Source organism: Xiphophorus maculatus, chromosome 5 (genome assembly GCF_002775205.1).
Source record: "Xiphophorus maculatus strain JP 163 A chromosome 5, X_maculatus-5.0-male, whole genome shotgun sequence".
In the NCBI taxonomy this organism is placed as follows: domain Eukaryota; kingdom Metazoa; phylum Chordata; class Actinopteri; order Cyprinodontiformes; family Poeciliidae; genus Xiphophorus; species Xiphophorus maculatus.
This window is the reverse complement of record NC_036447.1, coordinates 18704013-18729262: the sequence shown is the minus strand read 5'-3', so window position 1 is coordinate 18729262 and position 25250 is coordinate 18704013. Positions and strand designations below refer to the sequence as shown.

Genomic DNA, 25250 nt, shown 5'->3' with positions numbered 1-25250 from the left:
ATATATATATATATATATATATATATATATATATATATATATATATATATATATATATATATATATATATATATATATATATATATATGTTTTAGTAATAAACTCTGATATCAAACTTAACTAATTTACTGGGTGCGGAACACTTTTGATTCCCCTGCCACAACCGTGACTGCGCCTGGAGATGAGAGTGGAAGAGAGGAGAGGAAAAGAGAGGAAAGAGGAGCGCAGCGGCTCTTTAACTGGTTTTGTTATGATGGCCCGGCGTGCGCTCTAGCTGGCATCGCAGAGCCCCAATCAGGTGCCATTACACCCGATGTTTGAAGAATATCATTGGCTGCTGGGGAAAGGAGCTGTGCGCAAAACCAACCCCGCCGCTCACACTCGGCTTCCAGAAGCAGAGATGAGAGCATCATCCGCTTTGAGCGCTAAGGCGCAGTGATTAAATCTTCACAGAGAAAGTCTCATTGTTCGTGCATTTAAAAAAAGCTAACCTCTTTATTTATTTACTTTTTTTTTTTACAATATTTTTCAACACAAGGATTTAAAAAGTTTTTATGTTCTTTTTTCCTGACTTTTCAGTGAAGGGGGGAGTTCGTTCTGCGCACAAGGAATGTTGGCTGAAGCTTGCGACTGTGTGCGCTGATACCAAAATCTCAGACCGGGTGCAGAATTGATTAAAACTAGGAAGCTCGGATCAAATGGCTGCACTTCTCAAAGCAGAAACGACTAAATGTTCCACTGACCCGAGGCAAAGGAGGGGATTTTTAGACTCGGACAGCCTTGTTGCAGCTTGTTTTGCTGTTTTTTTCCTGCCAGGGAAGATTGGAAATGCACATATCTTGTAGGAAAAAGGAATAACACTTTTTTCCCCAGTTTTTCCCCCCTTCTTTTCCCCTGCATTGATATTCACTTGGAGAGTGAGAGGGGAGATGATTTGGTCAATACTTCTGCTCTCCATTCTGAATGGAGCTCTATGTCAGCTGCACTACTCCGTGCCAGAAGAGCAAGAGCCTGGCACCGTAGTTGGGAATATCGCAGAAGATCTAGGTTTGGACATTACCAAACTTTCCGCTCGCCGGTTCCAGACGGTGCCAAGTTCGCGGACACCTTATCTGGAGGTGAACTTGGAGAACGGCGCTCTGGTTGTGAAAGAGAAAATAGATAGGGAAGAAATCTGCAAGCAGACCATCCCGTGCTTGCTGCACCTGGAGGTGTTTTTGGAGAATCCGCTGGAGCTGTTCCGAGTCGAGATCGAGGTGATGGATGTCAACGACAATCCGCCCAGTTTTCCGGAGCCGGACATTTTCGTGGAAATATCTGAGAGTGCCATACCCGGGACTCGTTTCCCCGTGGAGAACGCCTTCGACCCCGACGTTGGCACCAACGCGCTCAGCACGTATGCTATAACCAACAATAACTATTTTTCCCTCGACGTGCAGACGCAGAGCGACGGGACCAAATTCGCGGAGTTGGTGCTGGAGAAGCCGCTGGACAGAGAGCAGCAGGCGGTCCATCGCTATGTGCTGACGGCTGTGGACGGGGGCGTCCCGCAGCGGACCGGAACGGCTTTGTTGGTAGTTAAAGTTCTGGACTCTAATGACAACGCTCCCACGTTCGATGAGTCCGTGTACACGATTAACCTGCGGGAAAACTCACCCGTGGGGACTCTAGTCATCCAGCTAAACGCCACGGATGTAGACGAGGGACTAAACGGAGAAATAATTTATTCCTTTAGCAGCCACAATACCCCACGGATAAAAGACTTGTTCAACATCGACGAAAGAACGGGCAGGATAGAAGTGTCCGGCGAGGTGGACTACGAAGAGAGCAACACGCACCAGATCAACGTCCAGGCGAAAGATCTGGGGGCTAACGCCGTCCCTGCGCACTGCAAAGTGCTGGTCAAACTTGTGGACGTGAATGACAACACACCGGAGATCAGCTTCAGCACCGTAACTGAGTCTGTGAGCGAGCAGCACGCCCCGGGCACCGTTATTGCCCTTTTCAGTGTTTCGGACAGAGACTCTGGTGAGAATGGTCAGATGAGCTGTGAGATCATGGGCGACGTCCCCTTCAAGTTGAAGTCGTCGTTTAAAAATTACTACACCATCGTAACGGACGGCTCGCTTGACAGGGAGAACACGGACTCATACACCATCACAGTCGTGGCCACAGACAAAGGTCAGCCCTCGCTGGCCACCAGCAAATCAATTAAGGTGCACGTCTCTGACGAGAACGACAACGCGCCCCGCTTTACGCAGGCTGTTTATGATGTTTATGTGAATGAGAACAATGTGCCTGGCGCTTTCATTCACGCAGTGACCGCCTTGGACCCCGATATAGGACAGAATTCTTTAATAACCTACTCCATATTGGAGTGTGACATCCAGGGAATGTCTGTTGACACTTATGTCTCCATAAACCAAGACACCGGCTACCTTTACGCGCTGCGCTCTTTCGATTATGAGCAGCTGAAAGAGTTCAGCTTCATGGTCCAGGCTAAGGACTCAGGTGCTGTCGAGTTGTTCTCCAATGCCACCGTTAACGTGATCATAGTAGACCAAAATGACAACGCTCCCAGCGTTATAGCCCCTTTAGGTAAAAACGGCACGGCTAAAGAACACTTGCCGCGTTCGGCGGAGCCTGGATACCTGGTGACGCGCATCGTGGCCATGGACGCAGATGATGGCGAAAACGCACGGCTGTCCTACAGCATCCTGCGGGGTAATGAGATGGGAATGTTTCGCATGGACTGGAGGACCGGAGAGCTGAGAACAGCGCGCAGGATCTCCCCCAAGCGGGACCCACAGGGCTTTTACGATCTGCTGATAGAGGTGAGGGACCACGGGCAGCCTCCTCTCTCCTCTTCCGCCAGTGTGAGCGTAATACTAGTGGACAGCGTGGTGGAGGGCCGCAGTGGGGACCGCGGCTCGGCCTCCAAGGCTAAAGAGACTTCTCTTGATCTCACCCTGATTCTCATCATCGCCCTGGGCTCCGTGTCCTTTATATTCCTTCTGGCCATGATAGTGCTGGCCGTGCGCTGTCAAAAGGACAAGAAGCTCAATCTGTACACGTGCCTGCTGGCCGGCGACTGCTGCCTGTGCTGTGGCTCCTGCTGCAGCAGGCAGAGCCGCGGTAGGAAGCAGAAGAAACTGAGTAAATCCGACATCATGCTGGTTCAGAGCACCAACGTGACCACGGGAGTTGGGCCCGTTGGACAGGTGCCAGTGGAGGAGTCTGGGGTGGGGAGCGTGGGAGGCGGGTTTGGCTCCCACCACCACCAAAACCAGAACTCCTATTGCTACCAGGTGTGCCTGACACCGGAGTCTGCCAAGACGGATCTGATGTTCCTTAAGCCGTGCAGCCCCTCCCGCAGCAACGACGCTGATCACACCAACCCCTGCGGGGCAATAGTGACCGGCTACAGTGATCAGCAACCGGACATTATATCTAACGGCAGCATTCTATCCAGTGAGGTAAGACAGCAGACACAGTGACCTCAGAATCAACCTAACGCTCATCCGTAAAATGTATTAAGTGTGGAAAACCGCATTTTTCACGGGTTAACCTTCCCAACTGCGTTTGCTTTCGGTTAAAGTGCCAGATCACGCAAAGTAAAAGTCTTTGAAAAAGGGTTCTGCAATTGACTTGGCTACTGTGCTCAGTGGCCTTTAATCATTGTTATGTGTAATGGTGATTGGACATGTCAGTTGTTAAGTTTCAAGTGGTATTTTATTATCCAATAGACTTATGTAGTATCAGGTTTAATACACTGCACTAAAAAGACTCGAATTTTAACTTATGACAACAACACATATAGAATAAACTGTGTTATTTTTTATGATCATTTTCTTTCTTGACAATATTAAAGTGTAGATTTAGACATGGTTTTTCATTTCTTATCCTAAGTACAATCAATGAGCGCATGTGAAGCTAGTTATTTTGTGCAGCATTACAACAATTAGCCGGAATAATGCAACAGGAAGGTATTGCTGGGGAATCCAGTCTGATGCAGAAACGGAGACAAGCTCAGGTTGGGCCAGGGGCGTATCCAGAAAGGGCAGGCCAGACGGGAACCACAAATATTCGGGTGGGCACATTGGAAATCAGAACCCATAACAGTGTGAGTTTTGCTTTCGTATTTTGCTATGCGACTACTATAATAAGTTTTGGGTGAATTGTTATGTGAATTCAGACACTTATAAGCTTATAATTTCTTATCTAACATTAATGTATAAAAGTTGTTATGCATATCAGGCTTTATGACCCCCAAGAGTGGCACCACTTGTGCATTTTGCTCATGGTTCTGAAGAGAGTTGGTGGCTTTTTTTATTGATTGCTTGGCTTTCGTTGAGCCAGACCAGCCAGTCACATCTCTAGTCCTCTGTGTGTTAAGTATTCCGCGCACGACACAGCACGGCAGCACCGTGCACAAAGGTTGTTCAGTTTCAGCATCAGGCGTCTCAATCATTTACGCCTCCCTAATATACTCCCCCCACCACAACCCTTGCTCTCATCTCCTCTTGCCGACTCTCACCAAGTGAATGCACACATAATCAGTAACCCACGTCGCTCCACCAGAGCTTCTCCTGACTCAGTTTCACATTCTATCTTTATAGTCTTAATCTATGATTATGCATTTGAATCATCTGCCTGTTTGCATCGGTTGTGATCACATCTGTGTTTCTGTTGGCTTTCCAGACAAAACATCAACGAGCAGAACTCAGCTATCTGGTGGACAGACCCAGGCGTGTCAACAGGTAGTGGAAAACACACGATGTGATGCATGCATATACATTCATCCCATTTCATGTTGGCCTAGTCACCACCACAATGTCTTGTGATCCACCATCACAAGACATTCAACAGGCTCTCATTGATCCACAATCCCTTCATGAGACTGAAGTCAGTATGCAATTTGAACTTTCCAAATGCAGCACTTGGCTTAAGGGCTATTTCGCTACATTTTATTGAGTCTACTCTAGTTAAAAAAAAAACAAAAAAAAAACAAACTACCCATGTTAGAACTGAACAATATTATAATAAGTTCTCTGCATATTCTATTTGTCTTTGTTTCAGTATTTAAATAATTCATAGCAATTTTGAGAGGATTTCTTGTTTCAGAGCACCTTACATCGGACTCAGCTTAAAAACAACACTACCTACAGTGGTCAAAGTTCAGCAAAATTACTTTATATAAAGGACAGCTTTTGTAAAATACTATTTGTGAACTGTGAACCATTTTTTAACTTTGTAAACAAAAAAGGGTTGTTTTATCTCTTTTTTTCTGCCTGGATGCCATTTTACATGGAGTCCATCTTAAAAACTCCACCACCCAAACAGAATTATTTTCCAACCTTTCATGATTTTTGAAAACTTTATTAAGGTTGTGAAAACAATAAAGTATAATTTTAAATCTTTATCAAGATCATTTTTGAATGAAGTGACATTTAATAAGCTGCAAATGGGATGCTAACTTGTTTGGCGTAGTCTCTTTCTAAATCTATTAAATGAACCAGAGCCAGCCTAAAGTATAAGTAAACAAAGAAGCTGCTTAAGGCCTGTAAAGCCTACAGGGGACACCCAGGAGTACCAGAGCATACACGCACACACACATACACAATATATATATATATATATATATATATATATATATATATATATATATATATATATATATATATATATATATATATATATATATCAACAACAAAATTATTTTGTTGTTGAAAAGGTTAATGTCTTCAAAGTGGCATAACTGAAGCTGTTATAACAGTAGCTATGTTAGATGCATAATGTACAAGATTTAAACATGGACTATATATCTGTATATAAAGAGAATATTGTTTGGATTTGGTGACTGAGGATACTTGGACAGGTCCCAAATCAAGTTCTGCTTAGGGCCCCTTACAGCCTTGGACCAGCTCTAACATGAGCACTACACCCATCAGTATCCACATTGTTAATTGCGGTTTTAAGAGCCTGCACTGTTCCCAACATATCCATAACGTTCATCTTCAATTTGGCATGAGTCCCATAACTGACACAGCGGCGTCTATTAAAGCTCTAATGCTGGATTTCATTACTTGCCATGTGTAACATCCAATTTAGGCTCTTGATGGCTACCGTGACCGCATTAACGTGGTCTTGACTTCTGATTCTTCCTCTCTGTCTCTTTGCCCTCTCATTTAATCCTCCTCCACACTCTGTGTCTTTTGCCTCACAACCATATTCATTCTTCCTCTGTCTGTGCTCCCCCTTCCCTCTCTGGACCTCTTTGTAGTTCTGCATTTCAAGAGGCAGACATTGTCAGTTCTAAAGACAGTGGTCACGGCGACAGTGAACAGGGCGACAGCGACCACGACGCAACAAACCGGGGTCACTCAGCCGGTGAGTTTATCCACATCTCATAATAATTACTCCGCCATTTCTGCCCTCACACACACACAAACCCGTTCCCATGCCTACACACCTCCCTGATCCGTTTCAGCATTGTGAGTTTGCAATTGTGAATAGGATAATGTGAAGTTGTTGGTGCGGATCGTTGATTTTTTCATTTCCTTAATTTGCAGAATGTACGGGTAGGCCCTGAGCTCAGAGGTTACTGGCTGGTATGAACAGGCCCCAGATGTGTTGATTGTAACTTACAGCCTTGCAAAAAGACTGGCAAAAAGAGTATCAGTGGAAATCTCTTCCCTCTGGCCTTTGCTTCTTCAGCAGTGTGGTGCTGAAAGGACAGTGACTTGCAGTGAGGCTGTGTGGGGCCCACAGAGCTTTAGTTGCACAAATCAATAGGCTCAGTCAAGAGAAAATGAACCGCATGAAAGCTGAATTGATGTAATGAGAAGCATTTCAATCAACCCTAGAGTCAATATGTTGTACAAACGCTAAGCAACTTACCCTTCCCAACGTGCCTCCAGAGTTACCATGGCTCTTCTGGCTACTTCTCTGATTAATGCTTTTGGTGGACCACCATGTCGTTGTAGGCTTGCAATTGTATCCACTTGTCTTTTTTTGCATCCTCTAAAAACTGCTCTGCACGATATTCAGAGCTTGGGGTATTGTTTTATAATTAATAAAATGATTTCAGAGGAGAGCCTGTTGCAATAGATTTTACTAAGGGTTGCCACCGTAAGAAAGACTGATAACAAAAGCACTTTTTTTTCACAATACTTTTAAAATATATATAGCTTTTCTTATGTGTGTTTTATTTGACCTCAGAGGCCTTTAGTCTAGATTCAGCTGTTCAGGCACACTTATTTATTTTACACCCTTTTCTTTTTTGATTTACCAGATTTTTGTATGTTCAGCATAAGTTTAATAAAGCCAAAATGTTAGAATTAGCTTACAGATCCCCATCTATGTTCTCACTTGGGGTTCATTTGCAGACCCTCATTCCTTATCTGCCCTTACAGCATGATAGATTCTTCTTCTTTCCAAAGAAGGTTAGCGGATCTTATCTTAAGTCTCTCTTCATTCTCTCTAAAACTCTACTTAGTTAGTACCTGTTTATTGATCATGCTAGAGTCAGACAAAAACGTGGAGCAATACAAAATCTAATTTCATATTGAACTGCCCTTTCTTTGTAAGGGAATGCTCCACGTGACGCATGTAAGACCCTTGTCTAGACCACAGCTTGCCAAATATCGTAGCGGTGCAGGGAATACAAATAGAGAGAAGATCCAATAGGTGTTGTTGGGTAGTGAATGGGCCTCTCATTAGGCTCTGCAGTGTTTGACATTATTAATGAACTGTGCCTAAATAAAGAGTGGGTATACTGCACTGGTGTCACTCCCTGCCCTCGCTCGTAAAACAGGTTGGGAAGGTCAAACTATGCGCAACTGAAATGCAGCATTGGAAGAAATCCAAGTCTCCCTTCTTTTTTTGTAGGAGCTCATTGCTTAGTGAAATAGATGTAGGGGCTAATGTTTAAACATATGTATTTTTTGTGTGTTTAAAGATATTACATGTGATAAACTGTTTTTGCATAGGCTAAGGAACAAAAGAAAGTGAGGGGATAACAGGGAGAATATCCAATATACATCTTAACATGTCATTCTAGCACATAGTCTCCAACTTTAGGAAGAACTCAGCCCTGACATGATTTTTCAAGACATGCCTGAGACTGTAGTATAACACTTATTTTAGGTGGAAAATTGTCTTGAATTCCAATTTGCTAGCGTTTGGAGCACAGTGACAGGCATTATACTTCTGAACCAATGACATGTTTCTTCAGCCTTTTTCTTTCTTTTTTGGCTCAGTGCTTTGCTCATTTGGCACACGCAGGGGAGTATACACAGTTGGTGCTTCGACTGTGTATTTCATACAAGGGAAACCAACATTTGTTCCTCATGTTGGATTTAGAAGAGAACAGCTTACCACTCGACGGGAGGTAATACCACACGACTGGTATTTTGGAAAGACGGACACTTGAGTTTCACACACTTCTGTAAACAAAACCAGGCACTGTATGTTTGTCTGTGTGGGTGTAAAGGTATAGCACCGTCTGATTTGAGGTGTAGGAGTGTGCCTGATACCTAAATGTAACCTGAGTGTTTGTGTGCTTGTATGTGTTATGTCTAAAGAAAGCAAGTCTATGTGATAATGTCTGTATTGCAACGGCACTCTCCTTTGAAATGGTGCTTCGGAAGGGCCTGAATGTATTAAGTGTAAGAGGAGAGAGTGGAAGGTGCTGCTTGGAACTGTGCCTAGTATGGACAGTATTTCCATAACACAGACACTGCTCAGTTGTCTCAGAGTAATTTATTAACAGAAAGCAATGGGAATGTTGATTTTCTCAGAGGGTTTATAACATAGTATTTTGCAAAACTATACATGTCTCCTAAACTTTTCCATAATTATTCTAGTTATAATTGCAAATGTCATTGTATTTTGACTTGCATCTGTCTCATGAACCAATACTTTATAGTAGCACCTGTCACTGTAATAACAGCTTCAAGCCTGTTGGTGTAGGTCTCGACCAGTTTATAAAATAATAGGCAAAATATTTCAATTTTAATAAATACATTTTGGATTATAATGAATAATTTCTTAACTTAATAGAAAGTGGAGTGTCTTGACTTTCACCCAACCAATAAAGATTGAGATGCAGTTACATTTAAAATGTCATATTGGTTTTAAACCAGGAGTTTTACACTTTTGTAAATCATGCAACATAATTGCATATAAAATAGGCTTCTTCTATGTTTTCCAAGTAGCCAGAAAGGCTACTTCTATAATGTATTAGTTCTATATTCAGAGTTGTTAAACCTCTATCTGTGTCGCTCTTTACAGCCAGTACATTTTGGGTTTTTTACATCTGATTGACTTACAGTATTTCTTGAACTCTTTCCCCCTGTCTACACAAAAAGCAATGTAAAAACAAACAAAATTTTAGAATTTTAAAAGCGTGTTCCGCTCTTTTGTTGTGTTTCTCTTACTTTGTTGGTATGTCTGATTCCAACTTTGATATTCTCTGGCTTTAGATTTTAAATGTTGGTCCTCTGTTGTAACAGTCGTCTATCAAGTTTATTTTTAAAAGCAGAGTTCACTGTACATATAGTTGTCTTATCCTCCACTGTTGAATGACTTAACACCTGTCAATAAATAGCTTCCCACTACCAGCAAAACACGAGGAAAGGCAAATCACGTAGCTGGCAAATCATTATGGGCTGCATTCAATTACACTAGTGAAGATGACATATGGATTTAAATTCCACAATGCAATTAGAATTGTTCTGTAATCTAATCTCAAAAAACAAATATTTTAATTTATTAAAATTAAAATATTTGTCCTGACAAAGTAAAGTCAGGACACTTTACTTTGTCCTGACTGTGTTCTTAAGGTAACCAAAACGCAAAAGCCAGTATAAAAGAAATTACAACTAAATTAACAAATAAGTAAGTAAAACGTACCCCATAAATAAATTAAGGAATTTTTGAAGTGACTTTTTGAGCAGGCACACTGTTTGTATGTACACATACATAAGCTCAAATGTATTCCATATGAATATATGCATCCTCTCATTCTTGGTGTGGAGGTGCATGCGCTTGTCTGACACACATATATTCTCTTCCTGGTTTTCTGTCAGGGTCTCATCCTTCATTCTGTCTCCCTCACACGTTGACTCTCTGTAACACTCCACTGATCAGTAATTCATTTCCAGATCCTTTGCATAGCAATTATCAAAGGAGGGTTACAGGCAAGGTTTCCATATGGGAACGTGCCACACATTCTCCCCTTTTGGTGCACCTTCAGAATATTTCAAATCAAGGGGGAAACCATTTCCAGTTGGCATATCATCAACTACACCTGTCGTAGCTTCCCGCTCGGCCGCTCGTCTGACACTTTAGAAAATAAGTCTCCTGATGTCGTTTTAAATCAAAGGGACACTGCCTGTGAGGCTGGTATACCTTGAAAATGTGAGCAAATGGCTTTTCTGAAAGCTGGTGTCTGGAGCGAGGCACCGCTGCATCAGGAGCCAGAGCAGTATTGATTGAGCGCCACACCTTTTACTTCTCCACCCTGCTTTTTCCAAAATTAGGCACCGTTTTCTCTCATCCTGTGTCTAGAAAAAGATAGCAAAGTGAGCAGGCAAAACAGAAAAATAGGTGGCAGATAAAACCGGATAAAGAATTAAGGTGGGAGAAAAAAAAAAAAAAAATAGACACCTCGAAATGTTCAATCAGCTGTGGAAGGCTGTGAGACGGGAAGGAGACTGGAAACGATCATTATCATGACGTTTGTTTTGGTGCGAACAACAGCCGTGACAAATGGTACAATTAAATCACTGTGGTAACGGTGTATTAGATGGCTGATTATGAATTAGTGGTGTGTACTGAGTTGCAGTTCCCCGTGTCACTACGCTGTCAGAGGAATTTAGCTAACAGGGCTTTGATACACCCCTTTCTTCCAGTTCTAAAATATAAAGAGAAGTTAAAGACAGAAAGTAGGCAAAGGTATAAAGATTTAAGTTAAAGTTGTGTGACTGATTAAAAAAAATGTAATTTGTAGCATTTAGAAAGTTGAAAAGCTCTAATTGTTAAGAAGAAATCAAGAGAGTTGTGAGATGATGAATGGATCCAAAATGTCTTATAACAGGAATAATGTTTCCAAACAATGAAATCTTTATTAATGATGGAAATAATGGGTATATGAACCCTTTATGCTTGCCAAGTTGAAGCAATGTGCCTTTCAAAAAGTATGCAGAGACCCTTAGTTTTCAGTTTTAAAGAGGGGAGAGGCTATTATGTAAAATAAATTGTTTTGTGCTTTATATGGTGTTATTATCTATTTCCCTCATCAAAAACATACAAGTGTTGCCTTGATTCTTCCATACATGTTTGAGAAATTCGTGAATCTCCCGTGGCAGCCATTTGTGTATGCATAAACGCTTGCTCTCACGCTTGCTGTGTGTATATTGGGATTGGTGCTGTGGAATTCCTAGTCATAAATGGGTATGTTATTTTTCTGTGACAATTTTATTTTATTTTAAATTTAAGAATTGACTGACCACCTACAAATGAAATGTCAGTGCACTCTGGTTGACCCAAGTGATCAGACTTTGTAAATATTAGACAAATTAATCAGAAAGTAAATCTCTTACCATCAGTAAAACCACCCTGCATGCTGAAATCAGTAAAGGAGCTGATGCCACATCATAGTGCGGCATGAGATTCAGACTTACTGATTGACTGGCATGTGATCTGGACTAGTGTTTTCCCAATACTCAGATAACGCAATACTGTGACTGCATTCATTGAACCACTGATATGTGGGTGTGCGCTTGTCAGACTTTGCAGGACAATAAATTGTCCCAGAAATTACTGCGATAAATTATAATATTGTCGTTTTGAGACCTGTTTTCAACTAATATAATGATAATGGCATAGTAATGAAAGTACATTCTCTCAAAGATCAATAAATTAATTTTAACACTGGAATTGGAAGACATTTTAAATACACAAAATAAATAAGCAAACCAAAAACAAATAAAATGGATTATGAAGTCTCTGTAAACAACCTTGCCCTTTAAAATAAGTTATTTATTAGGCTCAGACAGTGAAAATACTGCCAGTTAGGACTTTTGTGAAAAAAGTGTAAACTTACAACTATGTATTGGGTGTCAAATGTTTGCAGCATCTATCAAAATGCTAGCTTTTCAATTAGATTATAGAGCAGCATCTTTTAGTAATTAACCAAACTGTCTTAGTGTGCATCATTTTGCTGTGGCCATTTTGAATGTTGTTTATTAACTAAACATCCTGATGATGGTAGACTGTCAGGAAGACAGAAAGAACCCGCTGGTTGTAGTTTGTTTTTTTAAGCTATGTGCGTATGTGTGTGTCGCGGGGGTGTGTGGGGGTGTGTAGGGGTGTGTATATATTAAAACATCTTGTTGAGGGTAAGGATGATAAAAGACTTCCCATGTACCCAAGTTATATACGTATATATATATATACCTTAATATATAGACAATTAAGGTTGTTAAAATCGTCATAGAATTTAATTTGTTACTTTTGGGTTTACAGGGTTTATGACCTTGTGTTTGCTGTTATTTGGGTTATGGAGCCTTTTAGGAAACAGGAAACAAACGTTGGAACGACTTTTTTTGTGAAGTGCGTCAAGAAGAAACTTGTTGTGAATTTGCACAATATAAATAAACTGAATTGAACTTAATTGTATTAAACCAAGCAGATCCTATATCACTGCACACCAGCTTGCTGCATTTATTGAGGAGTGCTATAAAGAACACAAAGCATGTATCAATAATCAATGGGCATCCTGAGCGTTTTGCTCTAACAGTATAAAAGAGGAAATATTAATCAAACTGACACTTGTACGGAAGCTGCTCTCCTGGCTCTCCCTTTGGCTCAGATACTGGGATGCAGACAGTGAAAATTATAGCTGGGAACCATTTATCTGGCTGTCATTAGTAGATATAGTGGAGGCCATCTTGGTGTGTTTTGGTCCACGGAGGTTTCTGGTTTACTCATCACAGTTTTGCTGGCCAGACTTCACCAGGAAGTTGTGCTACTCCTTTGTTGTTGTAAAATGGTCATGTCTTGCATCAGAATCCTTTCTGAAGCTGTGGAAAACAAGATGAAAAGCAGAGACAGGGACAAAAGACAAACTCTAACATGGGGGTAACTTAGGTGGGGATGAGGGAAAGAGATTAAAAGGGTTAAAAAGGAAATGAGTAGTGAAAATTAAATATGCCAGAAAATGAGACAGAGGATGTAAGAAAAGACGCAGATGGACTGATACAGTTGCAGGAAGAAACAAACACAAACTGGGTGCTTGTAAAATAAAAAGATATGTACAATATACCCACAAAGTGAATATCAAGATGGAGTTGATTTTTTTTTTCTCCCTGAAATTTGTTTTCCCCTCATTTCCTCGATCCAAGTCGTTGGAGGTATGATCAGACGACGCAATTAGTCAAATGGCACCGACATGGGATTTTAGAAACATGCAGAGATGTAATGTAGAAAATAAGCAAGCGGGGGAAAAAAACGAAGTGCTGATTGCTTATTAACACACAGATTGTGTTTATAATGTGTGGTTTCGTTTGCACCTTCTCTTCGGAGACCGTGTGCATGTGGGGGTGGGCATGCGTGTGTGTGTGTGCGTGTGTGTGTGTGTGTAAAAAGGGAACAAGCATGTGCTCTTCCTGCCTGTTGAGGTCACGATGAGAAGAGACTGCTGGCAGGGCCTGTCATTGCTAGTCACTGTTTTGGTTGTTGTTTTTCTTCCTGCCCGAGGAGGAAAAGGTGCATCATGGGGATCAACAGCCACTCGGTTTCATGTGAGCACAGCCTGTCTATCTGTTTACTCATGTATATTTACATATCCTCACGTTTAGGAAGTACTTTTCATGCAAGTGGGAGTTGGCTGCCAAACCTAGGTGTTAATAATATTTATTTTTAAGTTTCTCTGAGTAGATTGGGAGCTTTGATGTGACATTTTCTAAGTTTGATAAAGAGTTGGCACTGATAGATGCAGAATAAATTTACAAATAAATGTGACTGTAAAATATACTCATTCAGATGTGGCTTGTGCACGGTGCCCTGGGCAAGCCCTTCCTTCTGCTGTCACACACACACAACACTGCCTCTCAGAAAAAATAGAAAGAATAAATAAAATAAAAAAAATTACATTTGTTATAAGAATTACCAATGATAATCAACTGATAAGAATTATTCCATACAGGTAGCTAGACATAGATTTAAACAACATTAATAATCTAAACAACATTTTGTAATGTTGTAACTTGTCTAAATTTTTTAGGTGCCCAAGGCTCAAGAAATTCTTGGAAATTATCTCTTTTTTCAATGTTTTCACAAAACAAAATCTCTAATTTAGAGGATATTTGTTCAGTAAAGAATTTTCTAGTTTAGGTTTATCAAGTCTAAACACAGAGTCAAATGGAGTGTAGACTCCCAAAATGATGCCATTTATGCTTACAGTTTAGTCCTAAATCATAAGCTAGGAACTATTGTGTCTTTCTTTATAGTGATGAAAAGAGCAGTAAAGGTTTTAGCAACAGCTTTGTCACGTCCAGGTGCAAGTGTTCCTGCCTTCTCCAGAGTTGCCTGGGCCTTTGTTAGTTTTGCACCTGTGCTTTAGTCCTTCTGCTGATTTGTTTCCAAATTTAGAAGAACACACACATTGCAGGTTCCAGAAAACCTTGGCAGCACAATAGCGAAGAGATGACAGGAGGACCCGAGGTCAGTGTCCTCTATGTCAGGAGAGTGCATGCATTTTTGGGAAGTCTATAAAAAAGGCTAAAGGCCAGCAGCTTGATGGGCATTACAGAAATGCAATGATTTATATGCATCCAACCTTTAAAGATGCTATAAATATACATCAGCATAAAAGGTGAATTAGAGTGTATGTTGAAGGAAATGGCTCTCAAAAACATAGCTGGCATTTACAAAAGCTGCCCAGAACAGCATTAACTGTGCTGATCCTCTTGGAGTTGTAGAGATATCTTCATATATATTCTCCACATTTTCAGCCACCCTTCTTGCTTCTACTGAGTGGCTTTTCTTGTGTGCTAGGTCGGGATGAAAACTAACGCACCCTTTGGCAGCAAAGGTCCTGTTTGGGCTCATTGTGTGGAACTCTTGGATGGGAGAAGGGTATAAAATCTGAATATGTATGAGATGTCTTAAAAAAAGTGAAAAATAAAATGCAACATGTTCAGTAGAAAAGAGAGGAAAGCAACTGCCAACTATGAATGAGAGATTTTGAACATCTCCTCTTTTTTAATCATGTTTACTCAAGTAAATAATAGTATTGTAGATGCAGGTCGTAGGTTCAAAGAGTTCTCCCTGAATCTTGTGATGAAATAAGGAAGGTATGTCTTTACATCTACAAGCCCCTAAGTTTTTTCTAATTTCTTAACCATTTTAAAACTGTTACAGGCAAAAGTCCAATATTTACAATGCATTTCAAAAGTATTCACACCCTCTGAAACATTTTTTATGTTTTGTTATGTTACTTAATTTTTATTAGATTTAATGTAGTACTGCAAAACAAATTATTGCATGATTATAAAGAACAAGAAAAAACATTTTCACAAAGCCTGCACCGTGATGACATGGTTTAGATCAGTGGTGCTCAACTTCAGTCCTCATTGGCTGAAGTTGGCTGGTGTCGTACAAGTCTGAGTTATGTCCACTTCTCAACATGTCAGCTGTGCATGCAGATGCCTACTAATGAACCATTTATTTAATTCAGGCATATTGAATTAGGATATGGGGTACAATGGGAAGCATTTATGTTCATGTAACTTACAAGAAGAGCCTGAGAGGAAACAGTTTGTTCTATCAGCATTTACATAGTCTCTGACTCAAAGCACATTAACAGTTTTCAAGCAATGACTGCACCACCAACCAGTATCAACATATGTGATCAACCCATTGTCAGTGATTTAGGGTGATGGCGGTAGGAGTTCATCCTGTAATCAGCAGGTTGGTTGTTATGATCCCAGTTCTGTTCACCTCTTTTGTCGAGTTCTTAGGTAAAACACTTCATCTACCTTGTCTGCTGGTGGCGGTGATAAAGTCTTGGTGGCATCGGTGCCCTGTCATACTGGTCCTGGGCAGTTGTGGCTACTATCCAGTAGCTTCCCACCATTAGCGCGTGAATGTGTATGTGAATGGGTGAATGACCGAATGTAGTGTGACTCTGGAATTGATAAACACGTACAAGTACGGGTACATTGACCATTTACCAGGACTGCACACCAGCCCACCAGAGAATGCCCCAGTGCTCCCGATTAGCCAATCCGGGCCTGTTTAAGGCAACAACATGTCACAATGGACCAGCCATTCTAGACTTAGATACATCTGAGATTCTGTGGCAAGTCTTGACAATTGTTTACAAACACAAAGCAATATGATTGAGCTTGATACCTGGAAAAACTTTCAGTTGTATTTGCAGCAATTAAGTGTTGACATGGGTTAGGGGACTGAATTCCCCTTCAGGTCCCTCTTTAGATTATTTGTCAGAAAAATGAAAACCGTGTATTCTTTTCTTTCCGCCTGCTTTGTGTTTGTCTATCCTATAAAATACCAATGAAATACTCTGAAGTTTGTGGTTATAATGTGAAAAAAGATGGAAGGTAATCATTTCATTTTGGACACTGTAAAAAGTTTTTTTCAAAGAGGAAACCTGAAAATGTGTGGAAAATATGTGCACAAGATAGGGTAGAACTACTGAAAAACACACATGTTGTGAGATATTTTTATCATTCTTTCATTTAAATCAATGTCTTTCATTGCTCTGCCCGCCTCTTTAACCCCTCTTTGGTCTCCATCTGTTTTGATCTGACCATCACTCTATCCATCTGTGACTGTGCAGGTCTTCCTGATGGTTCCTGCTGTGTTGTCGCCTTTTTCCCGCCTGTCGTTGCTGTCTGTGAAATCGATAGCACCCGGAGCCTGTTTGGCCCTCGCTGCCTGTGAGCCGTGTGTCTGCACTGGCTCTATGTCCACTGTGCAGTCTTATTGCCTTTCTTGCACTCCGTGGGGGCCTCAATTAGTTGCCACATTAGATTCACACCATGCACACAAACACAGAAAACAGAATCAGTCACAGTGGCAGTTCTTTGACAATGTAATGGAAGATAAACGTGTTGGGGAGTTGCTGAAAGAGTTTTAAAATTAGAATGATCTAATGGATGTCACCAAGAGTTAAATCAAAGTTAATATGTTCATTGGTTTTGTTTTGTAAAGATATTCCTTTTTGAATTTTTTAAAATTTGGTTTTGGTCTACTTCTGTCTTTAACATTCAAGTCTGTCCTTGGATTCAAAAAGGTGAAACTTCTTTTGATTACTGAATTTGTTAATTGATCTATAAATGAGATAAAAATGTTTTTACCCATTTGCTGATCAATATCTGCAGATATATGTACATTAGATATAGTCTTAGAAGCAAAATATGCAGTCCAGCAAGTTTCAGAAGAGTTTGCGGTAAAAGTTGAATGAGTTTATTGTTTTGAGCGCATGATGGACAACTCCACACTGTCTTAGTTTGAAGCTTGTTAAATCACCATCAGACAGAAGGGGCATGTCTGAAATACATAGACAAGCAGAGCAGTGGCATTCAATCTGACATAAGAAACAAAAGTAAAAAATGATTCAATGTGCACAATCAACCTTAAGCCTGCCTTAAAATTTGCCCATGTTTCTTTCACTGTAAGTTTTAATCTGCTTTCTTAATGGGCAAATTTTTAGAATGGGGAGTCCAGAGTTCTTGTCTTTATCATCACCAACTTATTCAGTTATAATTGGTTATCAGTCAAGTATTTAAAAAAAAAATGCTTATAACCATGGCTTGCCAATGATTGCTGGAGAGAGGTACCATGTCCCATGTAGGGAAAATGAGATATAAACAATGGATGGATGGATGGATGGATGGATGGATGGATGGATGGATGATTATTTCTCAATTAGGGCTGCAAGTTGCAATTGGGCTGTATATATTGCAAAGCTATAGTCATTGGAGCAGTATTAATTTCGCAACAGACTATTTGGAATGCAATGAAATGGCTAATATACTTCAAATTATTTAAGTTCACACTATGCCTGCCAATATAGTATCCAGCCTATTGGGTAGAATTTCAATGCAGTAGATTTCCACAACCCCCAAATGTTACAAATGCCCGTGATGTTAGAGGTCACAGAGAGTGCTCGAAGTACATGAGAAAAAGTTTGAGTGAGAAAAATCTTCATTTATCACAACTGATATTCATCACAGTATTTATCAGTATCATCATCAAATGGATTTTCTGATAGTGTTGTAGTGTCACAGCACTACTAGAAATGAAAAGTTGCAAAAAGTTTGATTTATGCCCTTCCACGTTTAACAAACCTGAAACTTTCACCGCTGAATCAGGTTCAGTAAGATGATCACACCAATGTGGAATTGTCTTCATTTGTATCTAACTGTTGATTGACAGTATATTCTGACGTAAGCTGATGTCTGCATTAATTCTCCATTCCCATCACATAATATGGGAATCGGTATTGATGATTCCCTCATCAGCATTGTTGTGAAAAGCTGCCTACTTGTATGCTAGAGTCTCAACTAGCAAACAACTATAATCACATTTTATACCCACCTAATTTCTGGCTGTGTTGTGACAACATTTCCAGCAAGACAGAAAAAGGTGCTATTTCTTAATTCTGGTTTAATGTTTAACCATTACTTGTTTAGGTTTTAGTATTTAGATGTTTACAGATCAATTTCATGATCTGTAAACATCATGTCCAGCCATGTAGCAGACAGACTTCTGGCCATTTATGTCGGTTATTCTCTGTTTTTCAATTTGCCACTTCTCTTAATATTCTTCCCCATTCATGGCTCAGTGCTCCATTATATAATTTCAGATATTAATTTGATCATCTTTCTGCTGTTCTAATTTTTTGGCTGTAGCTTTTGTGTTTATTACAGTCAGTCATTTTCTCCAAAGATGATTGACAGAGTGGAATTAAACAACTGAGTATTTTGTTCACTTTTGTGTCACATTTTCTTACAGTGATAGTCATTTTTTAGGATTATAAAATAAGAATTCATGTTTTATCTCTTGGTGTTTCACAATCAAATGAGAGTCAGAGGATGTCAGATGGGAGGGGTGGTGCGGGTGGTGAAGTGCTTTCGTTACCTCACATCACTTTGATTGCTTATTTCTTTCTAAATGAAAGGGGTGAGGAGAAAAGCAAACAATTCTCTTCATCAATTCTGGCTTTGTCCTTTGACGAGTAAATACTGCTGCATATTTCCTGCTTTTGACACTGGTGAAGGATTGCTAACTTGTACTGCTTCTCTCAGTGTCTTCTTATCATCTCACTTTCAGTTTGGCTTTTATCCACTACCAAATATTTGCCCTCTTTAGTCTATCACCGTGTCTTATTCTTCCATCTTTTTGTTATCTTCTAAACCTCAATGCCAATTTATAAAGTTCAATCTTTATGTGTTTTGCTTCCACTTAGACAGACCTGTTTGAATGCTCTCTGCAGGTGCTGACCTGTTCTCCAACTGCACAGAGGAGTGCAAGGCCCTGGGTCACTCTGACCGCTGCTGGATGCCGTCCTTTGTGCCATCAGATGGGCGTCAAGGGCCGGACTACCGCAGCAATCTGCACGTCCCTGGCATGGACGCCACGCTACCCGACACTGAGGTACCCTGCTCCGTCAACCTATCCGACCAACTCACAATGACCTCCTCCACCGCCTCGTCCAACGATAGGTCATTCTCCACCTTTGGCAAGGACGGCCAAAGATCACAGTCACACCACAGCCTTCAAAATCACCTCCATCAGCAACAGCAGCAGTACAGCTCCAGCACGCTAGAGAGGAAAGAGTATGATAGGGGGACCCTACCGTACAAACCAACCTTTCTCTGTGAGTATCAGTATGAAACCTCACTGGGACCCTACGATTTTGGTTTGGTCCAGTATAGAAACTAAAGGAGGGGACTTTGACTATACCTCTTGATTCTGATTTGGACATTATATGCTGATTATCAACTTTTATTTCTTCTGCTTTTGAAGGTGTTCAAGAATATGGCTTCATATTTTCTTGTATTTTGTCTAAGTAGATTTTTTTTGTAATATGATTTTTTTCAAGTGTAAAATGTATTAATTGCATACCCCCTTTCTTCAAAACCTACATAAAATCCTTAACCTAACCTAACCCCTCCATAACCCTAAATACTGCCTGTAATCACAGGACTTATTTTGAAATAAATTAAAATGAAATTTGACTCATGCTATTCTGCTGTGGCCACTTTTTTTTTCTTTTCTCCAAATTACCCATCCCTTTAAAATCCTTCCTATCTGATGCTCATATTAGTAAAGGTCAGCAACACTTGCATGAATCATGTGCAAAGCACACACTGACATACAAGATCATCTGAGTAAGTTAGAACATCATTAAAAAGGCAATTTATTTCAGTAATTCAATTCAAAGACTGAAACTCTTGATATATAGATATATTATACAGAGTAATATATTTCAAGTATTTATGTTAATTTTAATGAGTATGGTTTATAGATAATAAAAATCCTAAAGTTAGTATCTTAGGAAGTTAAGATATACTGCACATGTCCTGCACAGTATAGTATGTAGTATATGATTATAGTTCCTTTTACATTAAATACTGCATCCTTAAAGCCTGGTGTAGAGGCGATCGGGCTGTGGCTTTGCTGTGATATTAGGGAAGCCCAGGTTGCTTTAATACCATCTTGTATCTCTCATGTTTCTTTTTACAGTACTTCAAAGATTCTGAATGGTTTGTTTGCTGGTCAGTCATGCAGTGTTACCATTGTCATTAAAGCATTTATTTGCACTCTTGGCATTGTAGACAGGCAATTGAAACCAGTCTCTCCATAAAACTTGTTAGCAGATGAAAATGTGAAGTGCTGGAGATCGTCTTGGTTGATGTTTGCACTGATCTCTAACCAGCTAAGACATAGCGTACCATCTCCAACAGATGACACTGATAACCAGATCCTCACTCACTGGGTTCTGGGTCTTATTACTCTTCCTCTTGTTTCTGGAAACTTTTCTAAATGTAAAAAATAAAAAATATATATATTTTCACCTTAAAACAAACAAAACGGTTTTTACCACTGTAGCAAGGTTTGTAGCAAGGCCCTGCGGTCAGTGTTTTTTTGTTTGGAGCTCGCATGTTCTCTCTTTTTGTTGGTAGGTTCTCTCCATGTGTTCAGACTTCCTCCACAATCATGCCTGCTAGGGTACTTGGCTTTTCAAAATTTTAGACGAGTGGACTTACAACCTGTCCAGGGTATTCCCTTCTTTTCACCCACTGGATAGGGGGGGGGGTACCAACCCTTTGACCCAGAAAGATTAAGCCAGTATGAAAAATAAATGGATGAAAAGAGAACTTTGAACCAGTGGGTAACATTTCAATCCCTTTTTCCCCTCTGATAAGGTGAAATCCTTCTGATGACGTCTGTAGTGTAACACGTAGAATGCAACAACTGTAGCCCATATCCTGGATATAAATATGTCTGGTTTATATATAAATATATATACTGTATATATATATATACATACAGATCATCCAGAAATTTTTAAATTGTTCCAAAACTTCCCTGTTATTCGTGCAACTTTTTAAATTACACTTTTGTCTTCCGCTGACATGTTTAAATACATAACTTTTGAACCTTATCCTTCATGTAGAGGATGTCAGTAGCTGTCTGAAGGATAATTATAGAAACTAGGCCATAACAATGTCAGTATAACAGTATAGCTCTATCTTAGGTAATCTCTGTAATTAATGAGTTTCAAGTGTTGGACTGAACTACTGAAATAAAGTTTTCTGGTTTCTTGAGATGTACTTTTACTAGCAGTTAAATACTAGATGCAATTTGACTGAACACAAAGGAGAGGAAAAGGACAGAGGATATCTATCTTCACTTTTTCATCATAATTTTTGAGCATGAGCATTCTGACTTCCCTACTGAATAGCTCAAGAGGTGAAGCGCACAGCCCACGCTTCTTCTTCTTTACAAGGAGTAAGTCCGTTTTGCTCTAAAAAGAACCCAAGTGTCTATACTTGCTTACTTGTGAATCAATACCTGACATAGAGAGGGATGATGAGGAAGACTTCATACCACAAGTTCAAGATTTTCCAGCTAGAAAAGTCACAGACGCAATTTCTTTTCAACAATGTTGGAAATAAGCAGAAAATATAGTGGCTTTACTTTGCCAAGTAACATTTATTGATATACATTGGAATAAAATTTGGATTTTCATTTCCTAATAAGCTGAATGGGTTTCATAAAAGGAAAGAAAAAGGTAGATGGGCAGAACATTTCAAGCTGCCTATTCTTTCAAAGCTCCCACATTACATGAATATTCTATTAGCTCTAAGAGTAGAAAATGGATTTGATATACAGATTCAGTGGGGAAGTCATTTCCAGTCATCTCAACACCATGTTAACCACCATCATCCATGATCCTGCATGCTGGTTGTGGGCTGTCTCTCAGGTAAATGATGAGCACAATAACCTGTTTTGTCGTCTTTTTTGTGATTTAACAGAGACAAGCAATTCCTTCACTTTCACATCAGCTTGTTTAAAAAGTAATTAGCATTGATGCTCTAGTCTTTCTCACTCCGAATTAAAACTGTCTGTGTGACTGTTCATGATGTATGCTTTTGCAGTGGGAAAAATTGACTCGTTTCATTCATGCTTACCTTATCTCATATCTTTTTAATCTAGAATTTTTTTAGTTTTTGAAGGCAATCTCAAGCAGAAATTCTATTAACCACAGTCCTCTTGTTTGCATTTAAAAATAGCTGTGAACGCTACTGTGGTAATCCTTTGATCATCAGGATTCACTTGTAAAAGGTTTAGTAAATGTTTAATGACCCATTTATTGATAATTAATGAAGCAATTAGAGCTCTTTGTATCTGTTACACATGCATTAAGCAGCCACACGGTTTTGACAATTTATCCTGACTGATAGACGTGTTTTCACGCCATTCCCAAATTAGCTTTACAGTAGTATATTGTAAGGACCAGCGATTAGAGTGTATTAATAACTTCACGTATTCCTTTGTGGTATGCATCCTTCTAGAGACAATATTTCTAGTTGATTGTGGCACTAAAAAGCCTGCAGGGAAAAAAAGGGTTTCATTTGTCTTAACAAGTGTGTGTTCTTTTTCTTTTCAGCCCACAAAAGGATTTGCTAGCTCATTCCACGTAGACCTGTCGGAGACAGCGTGAATTTATGTACTACACCATCAACACTGATGCTAAAGACAGTGAAACAGAACAAAAACAAACGGCAACCTGGACAGCAGCAACCTTGGCAAAACTTCATTTTCTCGGGTGGCGAACTGTAACGAAACCTTGGCGGTGGCTGCTGAGGGAGGAAAAAGGAGAAATAATTACTGAGTAGCTGTAAACCTCTTGATACCCAAGGAGCAATTCAAGGCCTTATTTCTCTCAGCAGGACTGAGACCGGCATGAAACTCTTGACCACATGAAGATTATAATGGTATAAGATTACAAAGCGAAGGAATTGAAATATCAAAGTGAGTAAGGGGGACTAATTAAATTAGAGAGGTGTTATTTCCCCCTTTGCCTGGGAGGGAGTTAGCCTCTAGAAATATGTGTGTGCCTGTTTACATCGAGAGACAATGCTTCTGTACAAACTTCAACCAATGTCACACTGAACCCTTTAGCTATTTCTACAATCACCACTAAGCCAGCTGTACAGAGACTGTTTTGGGTGGAAAAGGAGACTGACAACAAGAGACTGAGCAAGCAGATAAAGAGAGAAAAAGCGTGAAGGAGTAAGTAATGTACAGGAATTTAAAAAAAAGCAAACAAGTGCAGTACTATAGATTCTGTATCTCCGGTTTTTTGACTTGACTGTCTTTATATACCTTCTCTTTTCTGTTTCTGTTGTTCTTTCTGTGTGGTTCAAGTGTGCAGACTCTAGAATATTCAAAATCACAGTTTTAGACAGGAACTTGTGGTCCAAAGTTGGGCTTAGTTCTCTTTCAAGCTTAGCTAGCCACTTCAGGAAGGAGATTTGGACAAATCACTGTGTTAATGTTGAATCTCATTTTTAAGTTTAGGAATAAAATACCAGAAAATGAATGTTTCACGTTTGTTTATATTTTCCAAATGCTTCTTATCGTTTCTTAAGGTCCTTCCTGAGCTGACGGCAAAGAAAGTGTAATGACCCATCACAGAGATCTGGTTCTCTTGATGCCATTGGCCTATACATAATCAATCAGACACACTCAGTGGTTTTTATCATGTGTGCAAAGTGTTTACTGTACTATTTTAAAAGCTTATAAATGAATATAAATCTATATCTATATATATATAAAACTATATATATATATATACAATATACTTTTTTCTGAAAACTGTGTAACCATTGATTAGTTTTTACACTTCATTATGTCTCTCAATCTAATAATACAAAGTGCTACAAAATCAAGATGTGTATTGTTTTATTTAAAGGAGGAGTGAATATTCTAAAAACCTTACACCAACCTACAGTTAAGTTAATGTTTTTAAACGATTGTTACTTTTCACTGTTTACGTATGCCAGGCCTTGTTGTGTGCTGCAAAGACACCATTTAAGTTGTTTTGACTTGTATTGTATTTTTCCAAGCAGAATATTTGGTGATGTACAGGATGGAAAAACTATCACAATCCAGCAAGATTTCAAAAGTTTTACAATTATATGAGTAAGACATATGCATAACACAGAAACAAGTTCCATATATAGGTGAATATGGCAAATACATGCATAAACACCCCAATAAACACACACACACATACACAGATAAAGTGGTGATAAATAAACTGTGTCATTGAAGTTTCCTTAAGTGTGTTGTGTTCATCTTGAAAATGTGTCATGTATTGTTTACCCAGTTTCCAGTCAAAGTTTAAAATTCTGTCTGCAATTTATTGAACCATTATATCAATTATAACTTATATTTTATATAGTTTATATAGATGTTTGTTCTTACTTCTGTTATTTTTCTGTGTTCTTATTTTTGCAAAGACATTCAGATGTCCTGGAAAAATGTCATGGAATTTCAAGATGTAATCACCATGGCCTTGCTCTACTTTCCACATTCCCTGACCTCAATAACTTAAAAAAAAAAAAAAGATCCCAATCCGACTCCTTCACTCCAGCGTGATCTTCAGATGGCCTGGCACATGCTTATAGAGATAAGCA

At 39.6% G+C, this 25250-nt stretch overlaps 1 protein-coding gene across 3 annotated transcripts; it reads left to right on the top strand.

Annotated features, from left to right (window-relative positions):
• The first annotated feature begins 384 nt into the window (after positions 1 to 384).
• On the top strand, positions 385 to 24889 carry LOC102226869 (protocadherin-10-like). 3 transcript variants are annotated; one of them, XM_005814533.2, is made up of 5 exons: positions 385 to 3476; positions 4702 to 4760; positions 6284 to 6390; positions 19532 to 19692; positions 23216 to 24889. In XM_005814533.2, exons 1-5 carry the CDS (start codon positions 930 to 932, stop codon positions 23267 to 23269), a joined length of 2928 nt encoding a protein of 975 aa, XP_005814590.1. In that variant the 5' UTR covers positions 385 to 929; the 3' UTR covers positions 23270 to 24889. The 3 variants fall into 3 exon arrangements, with proteins under 3 accessions (XP_005814590.1, XP_014330222.1, XP_014330221.1); XM_014474736.2 differs by having other exon boundaries at positions 19532 to 19915; XM_014474735.2 differs by lacking the exon at positions 23216 to 24889 and having other exon boundaries at positions 19532 to 23209.
• The last annotated feature ends 361 nt before the right edge of the window (positions 24890 to 25250 follow it).